Below are 19141 nucleotides of genomic sequence, written 5' to 3' on the forward strand. Positions count from 1 at the left end.
AGACAATATGAACATAACCTTTTCTGTTTAAAAAATGTATTTATTAATGACCACCTTAATCTACTATGTGTAAGCAAGGGCAAAACTATTAAATTTGGATTAATTATTAGATTAACCTTAACAATTGAGGTTAAAAAGCTTAGTTTTACCAGGTGTTCGTATACTGATCATCATTTGGGGTCATACATAATATATTTTTTTAAACCCTCAACACCTCATAAGTATTCTCAGATCTATTGGGAATAAATCTTCTCTTGTTCATTACTCACTCTTACCCCTAAATCAGTCATATTTCTTATGCTAGTTTATCCAATCTAATTCTCTCCTCCCATCTTCTCAGTGGGACACACTGTTGGGTCTCCCTACTGCAGCGCTAATCTCCAAAGGCCCCTAACTATAGTCATTATGTCAGATTAAAATCAAGTTTAACACTAGAGTCAAACTGACAGCCCAAACTGTTTTGACAAAAGGCAAAAAACTGTGTTCATGGAAATGTATTATGTATAGAAACTACTTCTCTTTGAATTAAGTATGCCCTAAATTTGGGTTTAATTTAGTGTTGTGATTCTTTTTGTATTTTATTAAAGCAATTGAAACTTGAGTCTGTTTCAAACATTTGGTCTGGGCCATTTCATGTTGTAAATGAATTATTAATGACAGTTTAGTGCTCTGTCTTACAAGCTCTTACACAGCTCAGAGGGTAATTGCATGCATGTGTTGAAATCCATTTTTTACCTCCTATTTGGCACACTGTGGGAATCTCTAAAACAGAACTGGAACTTGTCATGTGTTAAAAATTTTATCCTGACTGCTACATCGTGCAGTGCCACCCTATTGGTTTGTGGTTGTAATTGTGTCTCACCTAGACTTGTTTTCTCTCTTCTGTTAAAGGGCCCGATGGGTCCGCGTGGCCCCCCTGGACCCTCTGGAAAACCTGGAGATGATGTAAGTCATCAGCAAACATTAATGTAGCATGTAATCTGTTTACTGTGTAACTTTTTGCTGTAATGGCATCATTGTAGATGCAAATAATTTTACATGTCATTAAAAGAACATGGGGATAAATCACTTTTTCCGCAGTAAACATGCCATTATTCTGAGAATTGATATTAAATAGTTGAACTTTCTATGTATGGATGGAATATTTCTTGTTGGATGGGATATTTCTTGGATGGATGGAATATTTCTTGTTCTTCTTTAGGTCTAATATAATATTGCAATTCCAATAGTTCACCACAAGATGGCAGCAAACATAGCATGTGTGGATAAAAGCCTTTTAGCAGCGGGAAATAATGTTCTGTTTGTAATCAGGGTGAAGCTGGAAAATCTGGTAAACCTGGTGACCGTGGACCTGCTGGACCTCAGGTGTAGCTTTAATCTTGATTAGCCTCATTTAATAATATTGATTGCAGGCAAGCAAAGTTTATAATCTATTGTTTTAAAGGGAGCCCGTGGATTCCCTGGAACCCCTGGCCTTCCTGGCATCAAAGGACACAGAGTAAGATTTTCCTTTGTCAGTGTGTAGTGTTTGGTTCTTAACTATTTTTTTTTACCCTTTTCCTTCAACATTTTAGGGTTATCCAGGTCTTGATGGTGCAAAGGGAGAAACTGGAGCTCTTGGTGCAAAGGTAAGGCTTTTGCCCCAATAGTACTTCAACTATGTCTGAGCTTCTTACATGCGTCTTTTCATACCGAGAAATTAGCATATATCAAACACTTAACACATTATACTATGAGTATACCATAAAGTTTTAATAAAATTGTGTTTTTCAGGGGGAGGCTGGTGCTCCTGGTGAGAGTGGTGCCCCTGGACCAATGGTCAGTATCAGTTGCATTATATAACTGAACACAATGAATAAACATGGTTCTATTTCTCACACTTCTGTTTGTGACTATAACAGGGCCCTCGCGGTCTGCCTGGTGAGAGAGGACGCCCCGGACCCAGTGGAGCTGCTGTGAGTATGCTCTTTTCATCTGTGAGAAGTTGAAAACTCAAGATTATTCTCAGTTTCTTTAATCTCCCTGTCTAAAGTTAAGTGCCAAAAAAACAGAAAACCTATTCATCCATCTGTGGTAGATCATTGCCAGCCAGAATTCTGAATGAGATTTTAAAAATAAAAGCTGTGACCACTGAATCAGCTGCAGATGCTGCGACTCCTGATTGTATCACTCAAGTAACACAAATGTAACAAGTGTATTTGCTTTATTCTGGGTGCATATTTGACTCTTTAACCTACTTCTATTGATACCGCATTTTGTTTGCAATAAAATGTGATTTATGTAGATTCAAAATTTGTGTTCCTATTATACAGGGCGCACGTGGAAATGACGGTTTGCCTGGTCCAGCTGGTCCTCCAGTGAGTAGAAAGAATGTTTATGCTTATAAAATAAAATTTTCATACCTATACTGATTACAACATTTACATGTTAATAACATCAGTCTTTGTGTTTTTTTAGGGTCCCGTGGGTCCTGCTGGAGCTCCAGGTTTCCCCGGCTCTCCTGGTTCCAAGGTGAGTTACTTTAAACAAAACAAATATAAAAATAATATACCAAATCAACCTTCATGAAGTTGAGGTTGTTTCTCCACAATTTTGATTGATTCATACATGTTTGAGTAATCCAATAATATTAAGTCCTAAAGAAATAATTTTTGGACGTATAACCTGTCCTCACCCACAGCTCTGTACATACTTGAAAATCCTCAATGTTTTGAATAAAAAAATAAAAAGGCATCTGAAAGTGACTCTTCATTTTTCAAGTTTAATGTATTATTGTTGTGTCCAGGGAGAAGCTGGTCCTACTGGTGCTCGTGGGCCTGAGGGTGCTCAAGGACCTCGGGGAGAATCAGGTACTCCTGGATCACCGGGACCTTCTGGTGCTTCTGTAAGTTACTTTAAATATATTTCACATTTACATACATAATATATACAAATATACAGTGTTAAAGATATGTTTCTTCATCACTGCAGGGCAATCCTGGTACTGATGGTATTCCTGGAGCTAAAGGATCAGCTGTAAGTTATTTTTCTACCAGTGGGATTTGTTTGTTGTAGCTGTAAACCTATTAGTGCACACAGTATGTTTTAATACTGTATGTTTATCAATTTACCGAACCGGACAATAATGTGATATTTGTTTTGTATATGTTTTATATATAGGGCGCTCCTGGTATTGCTGGTGCCCCTGGTTTCCCAGGACCTCGTGGACCTCCTGGGCCTCAGGGAGCCACTGGGCCTCTTGGACCAAAAGGAACCTCGGTATGTCCAGACTGAAAAATTTAAACAAGTAGACCATACAGTATACTGTATATATTGTTCCATTTCAAAAAAAGATCATTGAGTTCTTGGTCAAAATGACCAAATATTTCATTACTTCCTCTGTTTAGGAAGGTTGTGTTTATTGTAATTCTAATGCATAAATGTATATGTGTTTGTTACTGCATAGGGAGATCCAGGTATCCCTGGTTTCAAGGGTGAAGCTGGACCAAAAGGAGAAATTGTAAGTGGCCTTTTAAAAATAGTTTTGTGCCAAAATAAGTAGAAGAATTAACTAAATAATTTGTGTGTGTTGTTAGGGACCAGCCGGTCTTCAGGGAGCACCTGGCCCACAAGGAGAAGAGGGAAAGCGTGGCCCCAGAGGTGAACCTGGTGCAGCAGGGCCACTTGGACCTCCAGGAGAGAGGGTAGGGGTCAAAAGACTCAAAATATACAGTGTATTGTGCAGCTAGCACATACAGAAAGAGCAATTATTAAATCAAGATTTATGCTGTTTTTTAGGGTGCCCCAGGTAACCGTGGTTTCCCTGGTCAGGATGGCCTGCCTGGTCCCAAGGTAAGAATTACAAATGGATTTATAGTTGAAATTACCTAAATGAAGACAAGATGTACTTAATACATTATCAACACAGGCTTTACCTGGATGATCACTAACTTGAAGAGCATGTCCCTCCTACTTTCTGCCCAAATGCTGGAGGATACAAAATAAAAAAAAGAAGGAAGTAGATATTTAAAAGTATTCCCTAGCTCTCTCAAATCCTTGGGCAAATTAACAGATTTTTTGGGCACATGCACAGCTTTATAACAACTTTTCAGATGGCAAGGTGAAGCAGTTGAGCGCCGCCAACTCTGTCAATTGTAGCAACTTTTATGCCTCTTTCTTCTGCAATTAATAATTTACAAGCCTAAAATCACGTACTCCACCATCTGAACTGCCACATTAGTTTTGATGCAAATAGTCCATGTGTTTCTGCAACAGATTATTCAGCCTTGCTGTCAGTCACACCCATTGCAGCTCAAGAAGACAAGACCCGTTCTTTTGTACAGTATACAAATGTGTGTAATCTCTCTGTATACTGAAATTTGACATTCCAAATAATTTTCTAACAAATCTATTGTCCTGTGTAACACACCCCTATCTACATGGAAGCTGTAATACTGATGAGTGACCATAGAGTGGCAGTACAATGCAAACGCTACTGATACACTTCTGACCTACATGCCCCAACTGGCAGATTTATATTTTCCAATGTCCCCATTTTCACACTTTTATTTGTACTAAAATGAGTCTGCCACAGTTTAATGCACTCATTCCACTGGGTCAATGTGTGTCACAGTTTAACAGAGAAGGATAATTTCCTGTGTGCTTGGAGAATCCATATGTCATCATCTTTAGAATTATTGGCCACTTCCTGTATTGTTTGTGTGTTTCTAAAACAGGGTGCTCCTGGTGAGCGAGGACCTTCGGGTGCCAGTGGTCCTAAGGGTGCTGGAGGTGACCCTGGACGTCCTGGAGAACCTGGTCTGCCTGGAGCGAGAGTGAGTGCTGTTTATCCCTAAATCCCCTTTTTAAACTAAATATAGCTGTCAATGCCACAAGAACAATGACAAACTGACTATCAGAAAACATACCATTACACACATTTAAGATTGCACATATCTTCCCTTATGTTCATCTGCTGAAGAAATATTGGTTTATTGACAGCAAACCCCAGACTGTAACAAAGTACCAAGCCTGGCATTGAGTCTGCTTTGTTATGTCTGGTATGTCAGAAAAGATAAGAAGATATAAGAAGAAAAGATTAAATCAGAAAATGGTTATTTGTCCCACACTGGGGAAATTGCTTTGTCAGAACAGAAATGTATAAGAGTAGTGGCAAAAGATATCCAAGATGAAGATAACAGTAAATGAATGAATAAATATATGTTCATTAAATAAGCATGTTTATCTTAAAATGAAATTTGCATCAAAAGAAAATTATGAAAATCTTATCAGCTAATTCATATCGAAGGTTTCTTCCTTTGCTATGTCACATTAAAAATATTTTTATTGCACATATGGCAAATCAGAGGTGTGATTTTGATTTGCCACATTGCCATATGCTTTCATATTCATGTATCTTCTCTCTGCATATAGATATCTGTTGACTGTTATCTGTTCACCCTAACCCATTTTTCATACAGGGTCTAACTGGACGCCCTGGCGATGCTGGTCCTCAGGGCAAAGTGGGACCGTCAGTAAGTGTCATTGTCTGATTTTTAATTAAATACATTTAAGTGTCACATTGGGCTCAGAACAATATTTTTGAATATTATCACCACAGTTATATCATGCAGTGTTATTTCAGTTAAAAAAAAACACTGCCATAAGCCATGACTATTTAAACAAAGTACTGTAGATGTACTGTAGACACACTGATAAACATATGTAATAAATGTATATGTTGTGTCAAGAACATTTATTGAGTCATTCCCATGTTTCATCATAACATGTTTTTCTTTTTGTGTGATTTTTACTTTACTTCATCTCACTGACAATGCATACAGTAGGTTTCTTCTGACTGAAAATATTTCTGAATGAAAATGTTCCATCATTCGGTCACTAGGGAGCTGCTGGTGAAGACGGTCGCCCTGGACCTCCGGGCCCACAGGGAGCCCGTGGACAGCCTGGAGTTATGGGATTCCCTGGACCCAAAGGAGCAACTGTGAGTAAATTGTTACATCGTGATTCAATGAGAAAAAGACATCAACTTTAAATGGTTTATCATGTTTAAATTATATTTTAAATGTTTTCTTTAGGGTGAACCTGGAAAGTCAGGAGAGAAAGGACTCGCTGGAGCACCTGGTCTAAGAGTGAGTTCATTCAATTGTAATTGATTTAATTGGTGAAGTGCTTGTGTTGTCAGTAATCTAGATTAGTCCATTATTCTTTGGTATAATTATTCCCGGGGTAGCAGTGAGTACCCATATGAGTAACTTGCCAAGAGTTTTTTGATAGCAATAAAGTGTCTATCAAGTTCATAACATCACATTTGTGTTCCCAGGGTTTGCCTGGCAAAGATGGAGAGACGGGTGCTGCTGGACCTCCTGGCCCAGCTGTATGTATCTACTCATCCCACTCTACATTGTGTCAAAAATGATATGATCTACCCTCTTCTCCCTTTTCACTTACCCCAGTATTATCATTCTCTACCCCACTGTACTGTAGATCTTTCTGTTTAAAAAGACAAACATGTCCATATTCCCTAATGGCAGGATTTTATTCAGCAATAATAAAGAAAAAAAAACATGTACTTATAAACTGCCTATTTACACACCAAGGAAGGAATGTCTGTTTTTTGTTCAAAGGGTTATTCATTTTGATTATTTATGCAGGGCCCTGCTGGAGAAAGAGGAGAACAGGGACAGCCTGGTCCTCCAGGTTTCCAGGTGAGGTAGGCAGCAACAGTCTTTCCTCTGGGAAAAGTACTGATTGCATTTAAGAAAAGAAATTATGTCAAGTCACATTGATACTTATAATTTCATATAAAAATGTTTGTTTCCACAGGGTCTTCCTGGACCTCCTGGCCCACCGGGTGAGGGGGGCAAACCTGGAGACCAGGTTTGAACCATTTCTCTTTGACCATATAGTTTCACAAAAGAAAGATGGGTTTTCAAAATGTCCATATCATTATTTTAGGGTGTTCCTGGAGAAGCTGGAGCTGCTGGTGCCACTGGACCCAGAGTAAGTCTGTTGTTACCAGTGATGGTACTTTTTTCAGTAATGGGTAATCTAAATAATTACTTTTTTTCTATCATTATAACATCCTTACCGTTACCAACACACCATTACTGTTTGTTACTGAAGCTACTCATTGAAGCTATCATCCAACTTGTCACTCATACAATAAAAACTCTGAATAAAATCCACTCTAAAACACACAGTGAATCTGCGCTTACCTTCAGTAAGGACTGGACAGCAACAAAAGACAAAAGACTTGTCTCTGGCTGTTATCACTCCTCTGCGCTCTTACTATATTCATAAACTCACAGAGGAGTGCAGGTCCCAGCAGGACTCATAGCTGCCTCACTATTTAATAAATATTTCATGCCACTGGAGTTATTTTCTCTGCTGAGTTACTTACTCAGTTACTTTTTGGGTTAGGGTTAGTGTTAACTAGTAAGTGTAACTAATTACTTTTTCAAAGTAACGTGCCCATCACTGCTTGTTACTATATATATTATAAACACTATAAACAGCTGTGGAACATGTCCAGATGACCACTGTGCTCCTGTGCAGGGAGAGCGAGGATTCCCCGGTGAACGAGGTGCAGCTGGGCCCCAAGGTCTCCAGGGACCCAGAGGTCTGCCTGGAACTCCTGGAACCGACGGTCCAAAGGTAGGCTGCAGTGTCCAGTTTTTATGTTAGTTACTCACACTTTACTCACACTTTAACTTCCAAACTACTTTTGCCAGGTCTAAGAAAGTAGCAGGATGAATATCTAGCATGAAGCATGTTCTAATGATGATGCTTAAACTAATGTAGAAGCCAAAAATCAGTTTATATGACAAGAGTAAAACATGGGCTGGAGGTTTGCTGCAATTTGCCCAGTATGAAGCCCCCAGGTCAGCCAAGCCATACTCTGAGCTTCTTATCAAGGATGAACAAATTTTACCTTTGGAGTAATTTGCTGCCACACCATGGGCAGAGAAAGACCTCAAAGTCACAGCTTTTCCCATTTTGGCCTTGTTATCTGCAGAGACTTTAATCCCCTCTCATAGGTTTTCTCCCTTGAGGTCAGGCAAATGGAATATAGTGGGAGGGAGAGATTTGACATGTCTGTGGAGGTGATGGAGGAGGATAAGTCTACAGTTTGGGAGGATGAACTGGTTTAAGAGATTTTGGGACCTGCTTATGATAAAAGCTGAAAGAGATGCTGTGGCATTTAAGACTAGAGATGTCAGCTGCAGGTATGTGCTTTTGATTGTAGAATACATAAATAGAATACCGTTTGTAAGTTCACAATATGCCATTACACGCACAATAAAAGGTTATAAACAAACAAGTACAAAAACATAGTCTACATTAAGATAAGTACAAATGTGAAGTATCGGTTGGCATCACATTTATTTGTTTCAGCAGTTGGTACATGATAAACACATGCATATTGACTAAAGCATAATGATATTTATAGTTCTTAGAGAAGACAATCATTACAACTAAATTACAAGCACATCTGTTGCAGACCTTGTTTTGGGTTTGTGAACCAGTCAAAGAATTCTAACAAAAAGGAAATACTGTATCCCACTGCTATGTTAATGGCACTTCATGTATTTGTTCTCTATAAATAGGGAGCTATTGGACCTGCTGGAGCTGCAGGAGCTCAGGGACCCCCTGGCCTGCAAGGCATGCCTGGAGAGAGAGGAGGAGCTGGCATTCCGGGGCCCAAAGGAGATAGAGTGAGTTATGAATATCACTCCACTTGTCTGCATTTCTCAGAATTAAGTAGACTCTATCTGTGAGCTGATGAATTTGTTCTCTGTAGGGTGATGTGGGAGAGAAAGGACCAGAGGGTGCTGCTGGTAAAGATGGCGCTAGAGTAAGTCCTATATTACACAAAATTATTTTAGTTTATGTTTATTGTTTTCAGATTGGTCTCTTGTTTTATCACACAATCTAATCTATATTTTAGGGTCTCACTGGACCCATTGGTCCTCCTGGCCCTGGTGGTCCCAATGGTGAAAAGGTACGTATTAGAGGACAGGGGTCTTTCTATGAACATAAAAAAGTACATCTCTTAAAGGTTGTATAGAGGATTTTCCAAGGAATGAGAAATCCAGTGACAATTTGTCATTTTTCAAATGTTGCGCATGCGTGAAACCACCCCCCTCCCCCACAGCTCCCTACGTAGAAACGCCTCCTCCCGCCTCCTCCTTACGCCAGAAACAGGTTTGTTTCTAGAAAACAAGTACTCATCGCTGCACATGACTTGTAAACAACTGACTACAGGGCTGGTTAGGCAAGGCGGAGAAGTGAGGAGCGGGGGGAGGGGGTGCGCGGACATTTTGTGCGCGGAGAAGTGAGGAGGAGGAGGGGGAAAAGCGGAGCGGAGAGGGGAGCGGTACCCTTCGTCTGCTTTAGTCGTGCCATCGTTGGAATGAATCTCCAAGAATCACCTTAGTTTGGTTTCGCTGCTTTTCCCCTTGTCTTCTTCTTTCAGCGACCTCAAAAACGGACTTTCTTTTGCGGCTAACTGCTCCTGGATTCTTGTCGCCATTGCAACAAACTTTGTGCTAACTGCAAGGAAGATATAGGTCAAAAAAGCCGCTAAGAACTGTTGCGTTGGTGGAGTAAACAGCGTCTGTGTGTCTGTGGACTGCGTGACAGGCGTGCGTAAACCACGTAATGGCAGCGCGCAGGCAAGTCAGTTACGCTAGAAACGTAGGGAGTTTGATTGACAGCCTATCAGCTAACAGATAACGAGGCAGTCTCGTTATCTATTGGCAAATGTTTAGCTGGCCCCACCACGTCCAGAGTTGATGAATTTTTATTCTCTTTTTTTTGGTCATCATAATTACAAGGCTACTGCATCTCTGTAATGCTATCATTGACAATTTGAAACAAAAAAAATCCTCCATACAACCTTTAAAGATTAAGTTAATGTAAATTTAAATAGCATGGTTAATTGGCAATATGTATATACAATTACATGTCTAAAAGTATACCTCATTCCTTATGTGTCCAGCTGTTTGTAACTGCAATACAGTCATATCAGTGTGCAATGTGTTTAAAATGGTCTGTGTCTTTCAGGGTGAATCTGGTCCCGCTGGTCCTTCTGGAGCTCCTGGTGCCCGCGGTGCTCCTGTGTGTATTATTATATTATTGTATTATTGTCCCATCACTTAATTTTACCATTAAACATTTTGTAATCTCAAACGACTCACCGTTACTTATTATTTATCTTCTCTAGGGTGACAGAGGTGAGACTGGACCCCCTGGGCCTGCAGGATTTGCTGGACCTCCTGTAAGTAACAGCTGAGTAAATAAAAATAGTTAAATCTCTTAATTTGTTCATTTTAAACACTAGATACACATATTCAATCTGCCAATTAAAATAAAAATTAAAAGTATATACTAAGATCACAACAGGTCACAACATCATGGTACATATCAAACACACAAACAACTACAGATTGACTTTTGCTTTACAACTTAACTGTCTGTGAAGCTTAGAGAGACACCTTTAATAATTCACAGTTTGAATCATTTGTTTAAAACATGCCATGTTGTTTCCTCATAGGGTGCTGATGGTCAGCCTGGAATAAAGGGAGAACAGGGAGAGTCGGGACAAAAGGGTGATGCTGGTGCCCCTGGACCCCAAGGACCATCTGGTGCCCCTGGTCCTGCTGTAAGTGTAACACAAAAGGACTTTTAATACTTAAATTTTCCTAGATAATTCTTTATATTATCTTGTTATATATTAAAATACATATAATAATGTATTTATTCTCTTCCAGGGTCCCACTGGTGTTACTGGACCTAAAGGTGCTCGTGGTGCTCAAGGGCCTTCTGTAAGTTTTTAAATGTATTGTTATTTTATGGTTATTTTACAAAACCATAAATTCATTGGCTAATAAACATGGAACAAAACAAACTACTAGTACTGCCCTTGTATTCCAGGGTGCCACTGGTTTCCCTGGAGCCGCTGGACGCGTTGGACCTCCTGGCCCCAATGTAAGCTCCACTCACAAGGTTGCACTTTTAAGATTACCGCCCCTGTTGTAGTGATATAGTGTTTGATGATCAAAGAGCAGGTGCAGGAAGAGACAGAGAGCCTCGGAGCTAATTATCACATTGAAATGTTGGTTAATGTGTTCCTTGCCATGTCATAGAATATACAGAGAACTGATGTTTGGTTAAGAAATGCTATCACTCTGCCATCTAAGCTTTTATTCGGTTTAATTTGCTTTTTCTTATTTCCTGTAGGGTAACCCTGGCCCTGCTGGTCCTGCTGGCCCTCCTGGTAAAGATGGACCTAAGGGAGTGAGAGGAGATGGTGGTCCTCCTGGTCGTCAGGGTGATGCCGGGCTCCGTGGTCCGGCTGGTCCTCCTGGAGAGAAGGGAGACGCAGGAGAAGATGGGCCTCCAGTATGTATTCTTTTCAGTATGATTTTGGAAAAAAACACAAACAGTATTGTTTAGAGTTTTTACTGGTTAATTAAGCAGTAATTCAATCTTGAAAACACACATTCTTCATAATGCTTTGGCAGATTAAATATGTCAGAAGAATATGTCAACAACCGCAATATTGTGTATCAAAATTTGTGTCCAGACTTATGATATTTTATATGATATTTCAAAACAAAGTGTTTTTATTCTTTTTTACATATGCTAGACTTTAGATACTGATGTTTAAATATAATATTCACATTTTCAAATGAGTAATTTTCAGCTTCTTGTGTTGTGATAAAAATAAAAAAAACATGGTTAAAACACATTTAGGTGGATTTGCAGCACCTAAAGAGAATTGCTGTATTTGTCATTGTACATACAAAGACACTATTGACAAGGTTGTTGGGCTTCCTCTTGTGCAATCTACTGTAATGTTACGATCTTAAAATTGAATTTACTCAGTAATGCAATAGCTCTAACACAAAGTTGTGATCCAAACATCTAATGTGAGACACTGGTGCAGGCCAGGCGTGGCCTCAGTGGGGGGTGAACAAAGGCGTGTACCATTCTGTGATAAAACCATTAAATGTGTTTGTTTTGTCATTGGTGCATTGACTGTTCGGTTGGTCTGTCAGGCCTAAGAGCCACTTTGTGCAATTATGGGCCACAGTCTCCATCAGTGTCCATCAGAGACTGCAATTGCAGAGCAGGACCTATGACAGAAAGGGTCCAGTGACACAGGGTGGACAGTCTACTGTACACACATCCATTAGAAACACATTAAATAAACCTTTCCAATGTCTTGCCGCAGGTTATAAATATGATCAATCATCCCATCAAAACTCATGGTTTGAGTCATTCTTGGTTATGATCAGGGGTATTTTACTAGTGCACCGTTGGACATGTGTCAGATTGTTCTGCTGCTGTCACATTATATCAATGTTGATATGTCCATCTTAAACTTATAAAACTCTGGTGAAACAACCGACACAAGGCATAAATAAAAAAATTTGCCAAAATGATATAACAGCTTGAGAAACTCAAAATGGCTCTATAGTAGTTTGGATGCTACAAATAGTTATGCAGAGGAATGCAATTGAAGTTAAGTGGCAGCACAGTGGCTGAGTGGGTCAAATGCGGTAGACAGATTTTTCTTCAGGGACAATAAAATGTCTCTTCACTTTAAGTAGATGTATGCTAACTAATTTGTGTTGACAAATATTGGTATTTTAGGGTTAAAATATTACATTTTTACCATAATATGGTTTGGCGTATAGCAGCCTCCTTCATCAGAAACGCTATCTAACTGTTACATCATGAATTTCATCAAAGGAGTGTGTTGATAAGTGCACTTCAATTGAAAGAGCTATATGTATAACACTGCAGTGGACATTTTTGGTGTATCCAATGTATTAAATGTGTTTTTCCTCTTCTAGGGTCCTGCCGGTCCCTCAGGTCCTGCAGGATTGGCTGGACAGCGAGGTATTGTGGGTCTCCCAGGACAACGTGGAGAGAGAGGATTCCCCGGTCTGCCTGGACCATCTGTGAGTATCTCTATTCCCAGGTTATGTACATTATAGAATAATATAGTTAACAAATTACCTGTTTTGGTCAAATATCAAAAGTTTCACAATTACATTGTGAAACTAATCCAAAGTAAAGTCTTTGAATTTGATATGCCAAGAGGCAGAAAAGCTTTGGTGCTCCTACCACACTATTTGAGTGTGAATGACTCATGTCCTCCTCTTGAGATTTCTCAGTGGGCATGTCCTTACCATTCATTATTTATCAGGGAACATGAGATGGAAAAGGCATTTCTGATGCCAAAATTGGCATCTGTCTCAGTTTTTCCCTGCATCAGTTAAATAAAGTTTTCAAACTATTAAATACTGACCATACCACCTTACCAAACTCATCATATGTCTTCAGAGATCAGTAGTTTATGAATGAGAGCGTGTTTGTGAGAGTGAATGCAGGGTAATGAATGGAAATTACACCATGGTTGCATTCCGGCCTGTTTACAGCATGTATACTTTCCTGCTGTTTTACTGAGCACTATATTTTAATCTTAATGTACTTCTAACATCATCGTTGATTAATCTGCTCTTTATATTTTATCCAGTCTTGTAATGTTGAAAGTATTGTTCTGCCTGTTCCTAGGGTGAGCCTGGAAAGCAAGGAGCTCCGGGTGGTGCTGGGGACCGTGGACCCCCTGGACCTGTTGGACCCCCTGGACTCACTGGACCTGCTGGAGAGCCTGGTAGAGAGGTCAGACACAACATGTGGACTTATATTCACACATTCTTCATAACATTTCCTCTTCAACAATAATGGTGTGTAAATTTCATGCTAATTGAGATGCAGTGCTGTTTTTGTCATGCATATGCTCCAATGTGTGTGCACCTCTCTCCATGTGCAGACTTCATTACACAGCTTATCAGTATTCAGGAGGACATCTGTTTTCAGGGGAAAGGGGATTTGTTAATAATAATTATTAATGTGTTATCTCACAGGGTAATCCAGGATCAGATGGGCCTCCTGGTAGAGATGGTTCGGCTGGAGTTAAAGTAAGCAATTAAACCATTTGGTTAAATTAATACAATTAGATGTTAACTAAAGTTGATTGAATATTTTTTTTTTGTAATCTAAGATGTAATAAATCTGATTAATTGTAGGGTGATCGTGGTAACACTGGCCCTGCTGGTGCTCCTGGTGCTCCAGGCGCTCCCGGAGCTCCCGGCCCTGTTGGTCCCACGGGCAAGCAGGGAGACAGAGGCGAGGCTGTAAGTACCCCCTTTGTAGCTGTAGCAGTTAAGAAGCTGTCCGTCTCAATGTTTTATCTCGACCAAATAACTAAATAGTGGTACTTGCAGTCATTTACACCCTTCAGTTGGGTTGATTTAATTCTGCTGAAGATAGCAGAGATTTTGTTACTTGTGCATTTTGCTTGTGTTCTGAAAAATATCACTTTGTTGATTTAGGGTGCACAAGGACCTGCTGGACCTTCTGGGCCCGCTGGAGCAAGAGGAATGCCTGTACGTAGCTTTATACACACTCAAGTGCAGAATCAAATATGTATGAGATTGTCAAAAGTAAGGCAGATTTTGTTATCTTTGAAAGGAAAGTTAATCCCCTGTTATTTTATAGGTCAAAAATTAATTGTGTTTGTAATCATATAGTGATATATGGAACTGCATACAACCACAGCACAAGTATGTTTGTTTTTTATAGTTATGCTAATATGTTTATCTTTGCAGGGACCACAAGGTCCTCGTGGTGACAAAGGTGAAGCTGGAGAGGGTGGAGAGAGAGGACAGAAGGGACACAGAGGATTCACTGGTCTGCAGGGGCTACCTGGACCTCCAGTAAGAATTCAAATGTTTATTCTGCAACATTATTATTCACAGTGCAGCTCTCTGCCTTATGTACACTTGTATTATTAGATTCCCCATGTAGAACATTACCCCACACCAACATGAAATACATATCAATGATCACTATTCAATGTTAACTAGGGACATTCTCAGGGCTTTCTTTCCTGCCATAATCAGCTTTATTTAATTTTAGGGTCAAGCTGGAGACCAGGGTGCCACTGGACCTTCTGGACCTTCCGGACAAAGAGTATGTACACAATTCCCTATATGTTGATGGGGTATAATAACATTCCTCTCAAATATTTGGTGCTTAATATATTCCCTCCATATTGTATAGGGACCACCTGGACCTGTTGGCCCTGCTGGAAAAGATGGTTCAAATGGACTCCCAGGACCTATTGGACCCCCTGGACCACGAGGACGCAGTGGAGACACCGGCCCTGCTGTATATATTCTAAATTATACTTGATATATACCTGTGATAGATGTGTCTTTTTAACAGTCATATAATGAGTAATGGAAAGGAACCATTTTTCAGTTTATTATCTTTTTTGAGTATGGCATAGTCTAATTTATCGAAGTACACTATTATATTATGCAACACAATAAGTGCAAGTAAAAGTTCTTGGAAAATCAACAATTATTATAACAAATATATTGTCAAAGGTTTAAAGTAGGCTAGTTTGTGGGTGTGCCTTGTTGTTTGGTGTGTGTGAGACAGGAAAATTAAATCACATGACTGAACAGACTGAAAAACAGATGGCAGCATCTTCCTCCTATATTTCATAGGGATGAGAGAAAGGCCTTAGTCAGTCTGAAGAGGCGAGCATTAAGCACCAGTAGGGACTGGAATATCAGAATGATCATTCAAGTAGAAAACTCACTATCGCTCTAAAACATAACTTCTAATTTCTACCGATTATAGGGTAAATTTTATTGTGTTTTTTCAGGGACCTCCCGGAAACCCTGGCCCCCCTGGCCCTCCTGGCCCCCCAGGCCCTGGCATTGATATGTCCGCCTTTGCTGGTCTGGGTCAGACTGACAAGGGTCCAGATCCTCTCAGATATATGAGAGCTGACCAGGCCTCTGGAAACCTTCGCCAGCACGATGCTGAAGTCGATGCCACACTCAAGTCCCTCAACAACCAGATTGAGAACATCCGCAGCCCAGAAGGATCCAAAAAGAACCCTGCCCGCACATGTAGAGATCTCAAACTCTGCCATCCAGACTGGAAGAGTGGTGAGTGGCACCGCCAGTAATTGTTGAAATTTCAGGATGGCAGAGAATTGATAGACAGGGATTCATTTTGTGTTCATTACCATGCCATGATCATAAAAAGAAAAATCTTGTTTTTCTCTCTCTTTGATCATTCTGTAGGTGAGTACTGGATTGATCCCAATCAGGGCTGCACTGTTGATGCCATCAAAGTCTTCTGTAACATGGAGACTGGAGAGTCCTGTGTGCACCCTAAGCCTTCCAACATTCCTCGTAAAAACTGGTGGTCTAGCAAGAGCAAGGAGCGCAAACACATCTGGTTTGGAGAGACAATGAATGGTGGATTCCACGTAAGTTGTGTCATATTATCATTTATTGCATGGTGTATCCCTACATTGTTGTCAGAGAGTTAGTAACTTTGTTTTTCCCTGATCCTTTCTGATAACATACAGTTTAGCTACGGTGATGACAGCCTGGCACCCAACACTGCTGCTATTCAGATGACTTTCTTGAGACTGCTGTCTACTGAGGCTTCACAGAACCTCACATACCACTGCAAGAACAGTGTGGCCTACATGGATGCCTCCACAGGCAACTTGAAGAAGGCTGTGCTGCTGCAGGGCTCCAACGATGTGGAGATCAGAGCTGAGGGCAACAGTCGCTTCACTTACAGTGTGATGGAGGATGGATGCACGGTAAGACATGCTTTAACTAATCATTATTGCATAGTTTTCAACAAACAGTGCAGTTCGATCTGGAATGCAAAGTGCTAAAAGCTAGACACTATATTGATAATCTTGCATTTTCTCAGATTGGAATAAGACACACATCAAACCAGCTGGTACTTGGTCTGAAATGTTTTTATATCAGTTATGTACATTAATTATTCACAATATATAAACTCAATAAACAAATCACACTGCACTGTGTTGTGACTGTTGTGATAATATATAAACAACAGTGTGCCTTATTTATGCTATAGGGAAAACTTTTGAAAATGAGCTGAGTGATCTGACATGGCTATGTGGTTCTTTTCACAGAAACACACAGGACAGTGGGGCAAGACAGTTTTTGAATACAGATCACAAAAGACATCTCGACTGCCTCTTGTGGACATTGCCCCCATGGATATTGGTGGAGCGGACCAGGAGTTTGGAGTTAATGTTGGCCCAGTTTGCTTCTTGTAAAAAAGGAGGACTAGAACAAATGAAAAGTGGGAATAAAAAGTGAAAAAGGAGCATGCTTCAGTTAAAGGAGGGAAGAAGGAGAAAACTAAAACCAAGACACTTTTAATGGGACTTTTTTCTAAATAAAAGTGCGTTCTCATGTTGAACTTCGTAGGATATCTGCACTGAATGGCACCAGCAACTGTCATCTGTGATTCACACATCTTTGCTTCAGTAAGCTCAGCGAACCCATGGACCCCAGCACTCCCCACGCTTCTGCAGGATAAAATACGAACGCATGAAAGAAGGAGGGAATATGAGAAGAACAAGAGTCATATGGGAACACAAACGAAATGGGAAAAATAATATACTGTTATTTATTTATTGTAAAGGTTAGAGTCCAGGGTGTTTGGACTGGAGTTTTAATGCTACATGTAATACCTACACTCATTTAGTAACCATATGAACGAACTGCTTCTCATATATCCCCTCCTTTGCAACCATGATTTTGTCTCATTTAAATTCAAAATGTAGCTTAAAGAAACTTCCTGTTAAATCTTTAACAAAATTCATTGTGTATTATAATAAAATCAATGGTGCTATTGTTGTAAAACAGTTTGTATTTTTGACAAATTCCCCTTTTGTAGTGATTTGTATATATGTATATACATTACATATATATGTATATGCGTGTATACATATATAATTTCTTACTGCCTACCAAATGTTATTACTTGACTCTATTTTCTTGTTCACACAGAATGTGTCTAAAATAGAATCAGTTATTTGGAACACTAAATGTTAATCACTTTGTTGATTATTTAAAGGTCACCTGCCTACCTCATGCTAAAATTTTCACATTCAATTTCAAGGCTTTAAATCCCATGAAATATGTTTACAAACCCATTTTAATTGGTTGCTGACACCCCTTCTGCTGCCCACTGGTTGTTGTGGTAGTTGATCTTTGGTCTGAACTTTCTGCCATACACCACCCCCTGTCTCCCCCATGACACTCACTGATTTTACATAAACACTGCAATGGAAGAGCATTATGGTGGTAGTGGTCCAGTTCTTCAGCCAGCACAGAGGGCTCATTCATGTGAGGTTGTGTACATTTTTATTATTAATAATAGTATTATTATTGATAATAATAGCCTAATAGCTTATTAATTATATTATTATAAAAAAATATATTGACTTGTTTTTGTTACGTTTAATTATTGTAAATTGGAAATAAAAGACAAAACTAAGTAACAAACAGAAGCTTGTTTTATTTTTATTAAAGTGACTTGGGAAATGCTTTTGTCAGTTCACTATTTGTCAAACTTTTTTTTTTTTCTATTTTTTGATCCCTTCACACCTACTAATTGAATATTTTCTAGTGATGCCCCTACACAATTTTCCCTTAGGCTGGGAGTATGAAAAATATATTGTAAAATTTTAGTGGACAAAGTTGGCTTGTTTTACAATAAACCATATTTTCTGTGCAAATAGATGACAGAATAGAGATGGAAACTGCACATGGTGCAGACCTGCTATAGCTACACTCTTTCCTCTGCATTTGTGCAAATACAACACCAATAAAACTAGAAACCTTCCTAAGAACATAACAGAAAATGATTTGTGGTCTTTATTTTTAACAAACAAGTAAATCAGTGACACAAAAACACACAACACTGAAGACACAGTATTTACAGAAAACACACACAAACAACAACAAACTTTTTTCTTTTGTCTGATGGTGCTTCATTACATTTGTAATGCACGTGTCAAGTCAAAAAAGACCCGCATGGAAAATGCAGAGAACCAGTCTCATTCACAGGCAATAAAGCCAAGAGGTAATAATTAAGAGGAAACCTGGAAACGTGAGACAATCACCACATAATTGTATGGACACTTCTAATTTACCGTAGATCTTACTTTGATCCTTTGTCACAAGCGAATATACCACATTGAGAT

At 39.4% G+C, this 19141-nt stretch overlaps 1 protein-coding gene across 1 annotated transcript in view; it reads left to right on the forward strand.

Annotated features, from left to right (window-relative positions):
* The window catches only part of col2a1b (collagen, type II, alpha 1b), a 31040-nt gene extending 12738 nt beyond the window's left edge, over positions 1-18302 (forward strand). The window contains exons 11-54 of the mRNA XM_020936903.2: positions 892-945; positions 1312-1365; positions 1445-1498; positions 1575-1628; positions 1774-1818; positions 1902-1955; positions 2313-2357; positions 2458-2511; positions 2786-2884; positions 2971-3015; positions 3160-3258; positions 3446-3499; positions 3576-3683; positions 3778-3831; positions 4716-4814; positions 5460-5513; positions 5882-5980; positions 6075-6128; positions 6320-6373; positions 6651-6704; positions 6823-6876; positions 6955-6999; positions 7555-7653; positions 8607-8714; positions 8801-8854; positions 8948-9001; positions 10066-10119; positions 10226-10279; positions 10556-10663; positions 10773-10826; positions 10936-10989; positions 11242-11403; positions 12864-12971; positions 13588-13695; positions 13941-13994; positions 14103-14210; positions 14409-14462; positions 14685-14792; positions 14995-15048; positions 15139-15246; positions 15752-16040; positions 16179-16366; positions 16469-16711; positions 17057-18302. Of these exons, the coding sequence (XP_020792562.1) occupies positions 892-945; positions 1312-1365; positions 1445-1498; positions 1575-1628; positions 1774-1818; positions 1902-1955; positions 2313-2357; positions 2458-2511; positions 2786-2884; positions 2971-3015; positions 3160-3258; positions 3446-3499; positions 3576-3683; positions 3778-3831; positions 4716-4814; positions 5460-5513; positions 5882-5980; positions 6075-6128; positions 6320-6373; positions 6651-6704; positions 6823-6876; positions 6955-6999; positions 7555-7653; positions 8607-8714; positions 8801-8854; positions 8948-9001; positions 10066-10119; positions 10226-10279; positions 10556-10663; positions 10773-10826; positions 10936-10989; positions 11242-11403; positions 12864-12971; positions 13588-13695; positions 13941-13994; positions 14103-14210; positions 14409-14462; positions 14685-14792; positions 14995-15048; positions 15139-15246; positions 15752-16040; positions 16179-16366; positions 16469-16711; positions 17057-17203 (3756 nt within the window). The 3' untranslated portion in view covers positions 17204-18302. The remainder of the gene's footprint in view (positions 1-891; positions 946-1311; positions 1366-1444; positions 1499-1574; positions 1629-1773; positions 1819-1901; positions 1956-2312; positions 2358-2457; positions 2512-2785; positions 2885-2970; positions 3016-3159; positions 3259-3445; positions 3500-3575; positions 3684-3777; positions 3832-4715; positions 4815-5459; positions 5514-5881; positions 5981-6074; positions 6129-6319; positions 6374-6650; positions 6705-6822; positions 6877-6954; positions 7000-7554; positions 7654-8606; positions 8715-8800; positions 8855-8947; positions 9002-10065; positions 10120-10225; positions 10280-10555; positions 10664-10772; positions 10827-10935; positions 10990-11241; positions 11404-12863; positions 12972-13587; positions 13696-13940; positions 13995-14102; positions 14211-14408; positions 14463-14684; positions 14793-14994; positions 15049-15138; positions 15247-15751; positions 16041-16178; positions 16367-16468; positions 16712-17056) is intronic.
* The last annotated feature ends 839 nt before the right edge of the window (positions 18303-19141 follow it).

This window comes from Boleophthalmus pectinirostris, unplaced genomic scaffold (genome assembly GCF_026225935.1).
Source record: "Boleophthalmus pectinirostris isolate CB_2022bp ecotype Guang Dong unplaced genomic scaffold, ASM2622593v1 HiC_scaffold_3, whole genome shotgun sequence".
In the NCBI taxonomy this organism is placed as follows: Eukaryota; Metazoa; Chordata; class Actinopteri; order Gobiiformes; family Gobiidae; genus Boleophthalmus; species Boleophthalmus pectinirostris.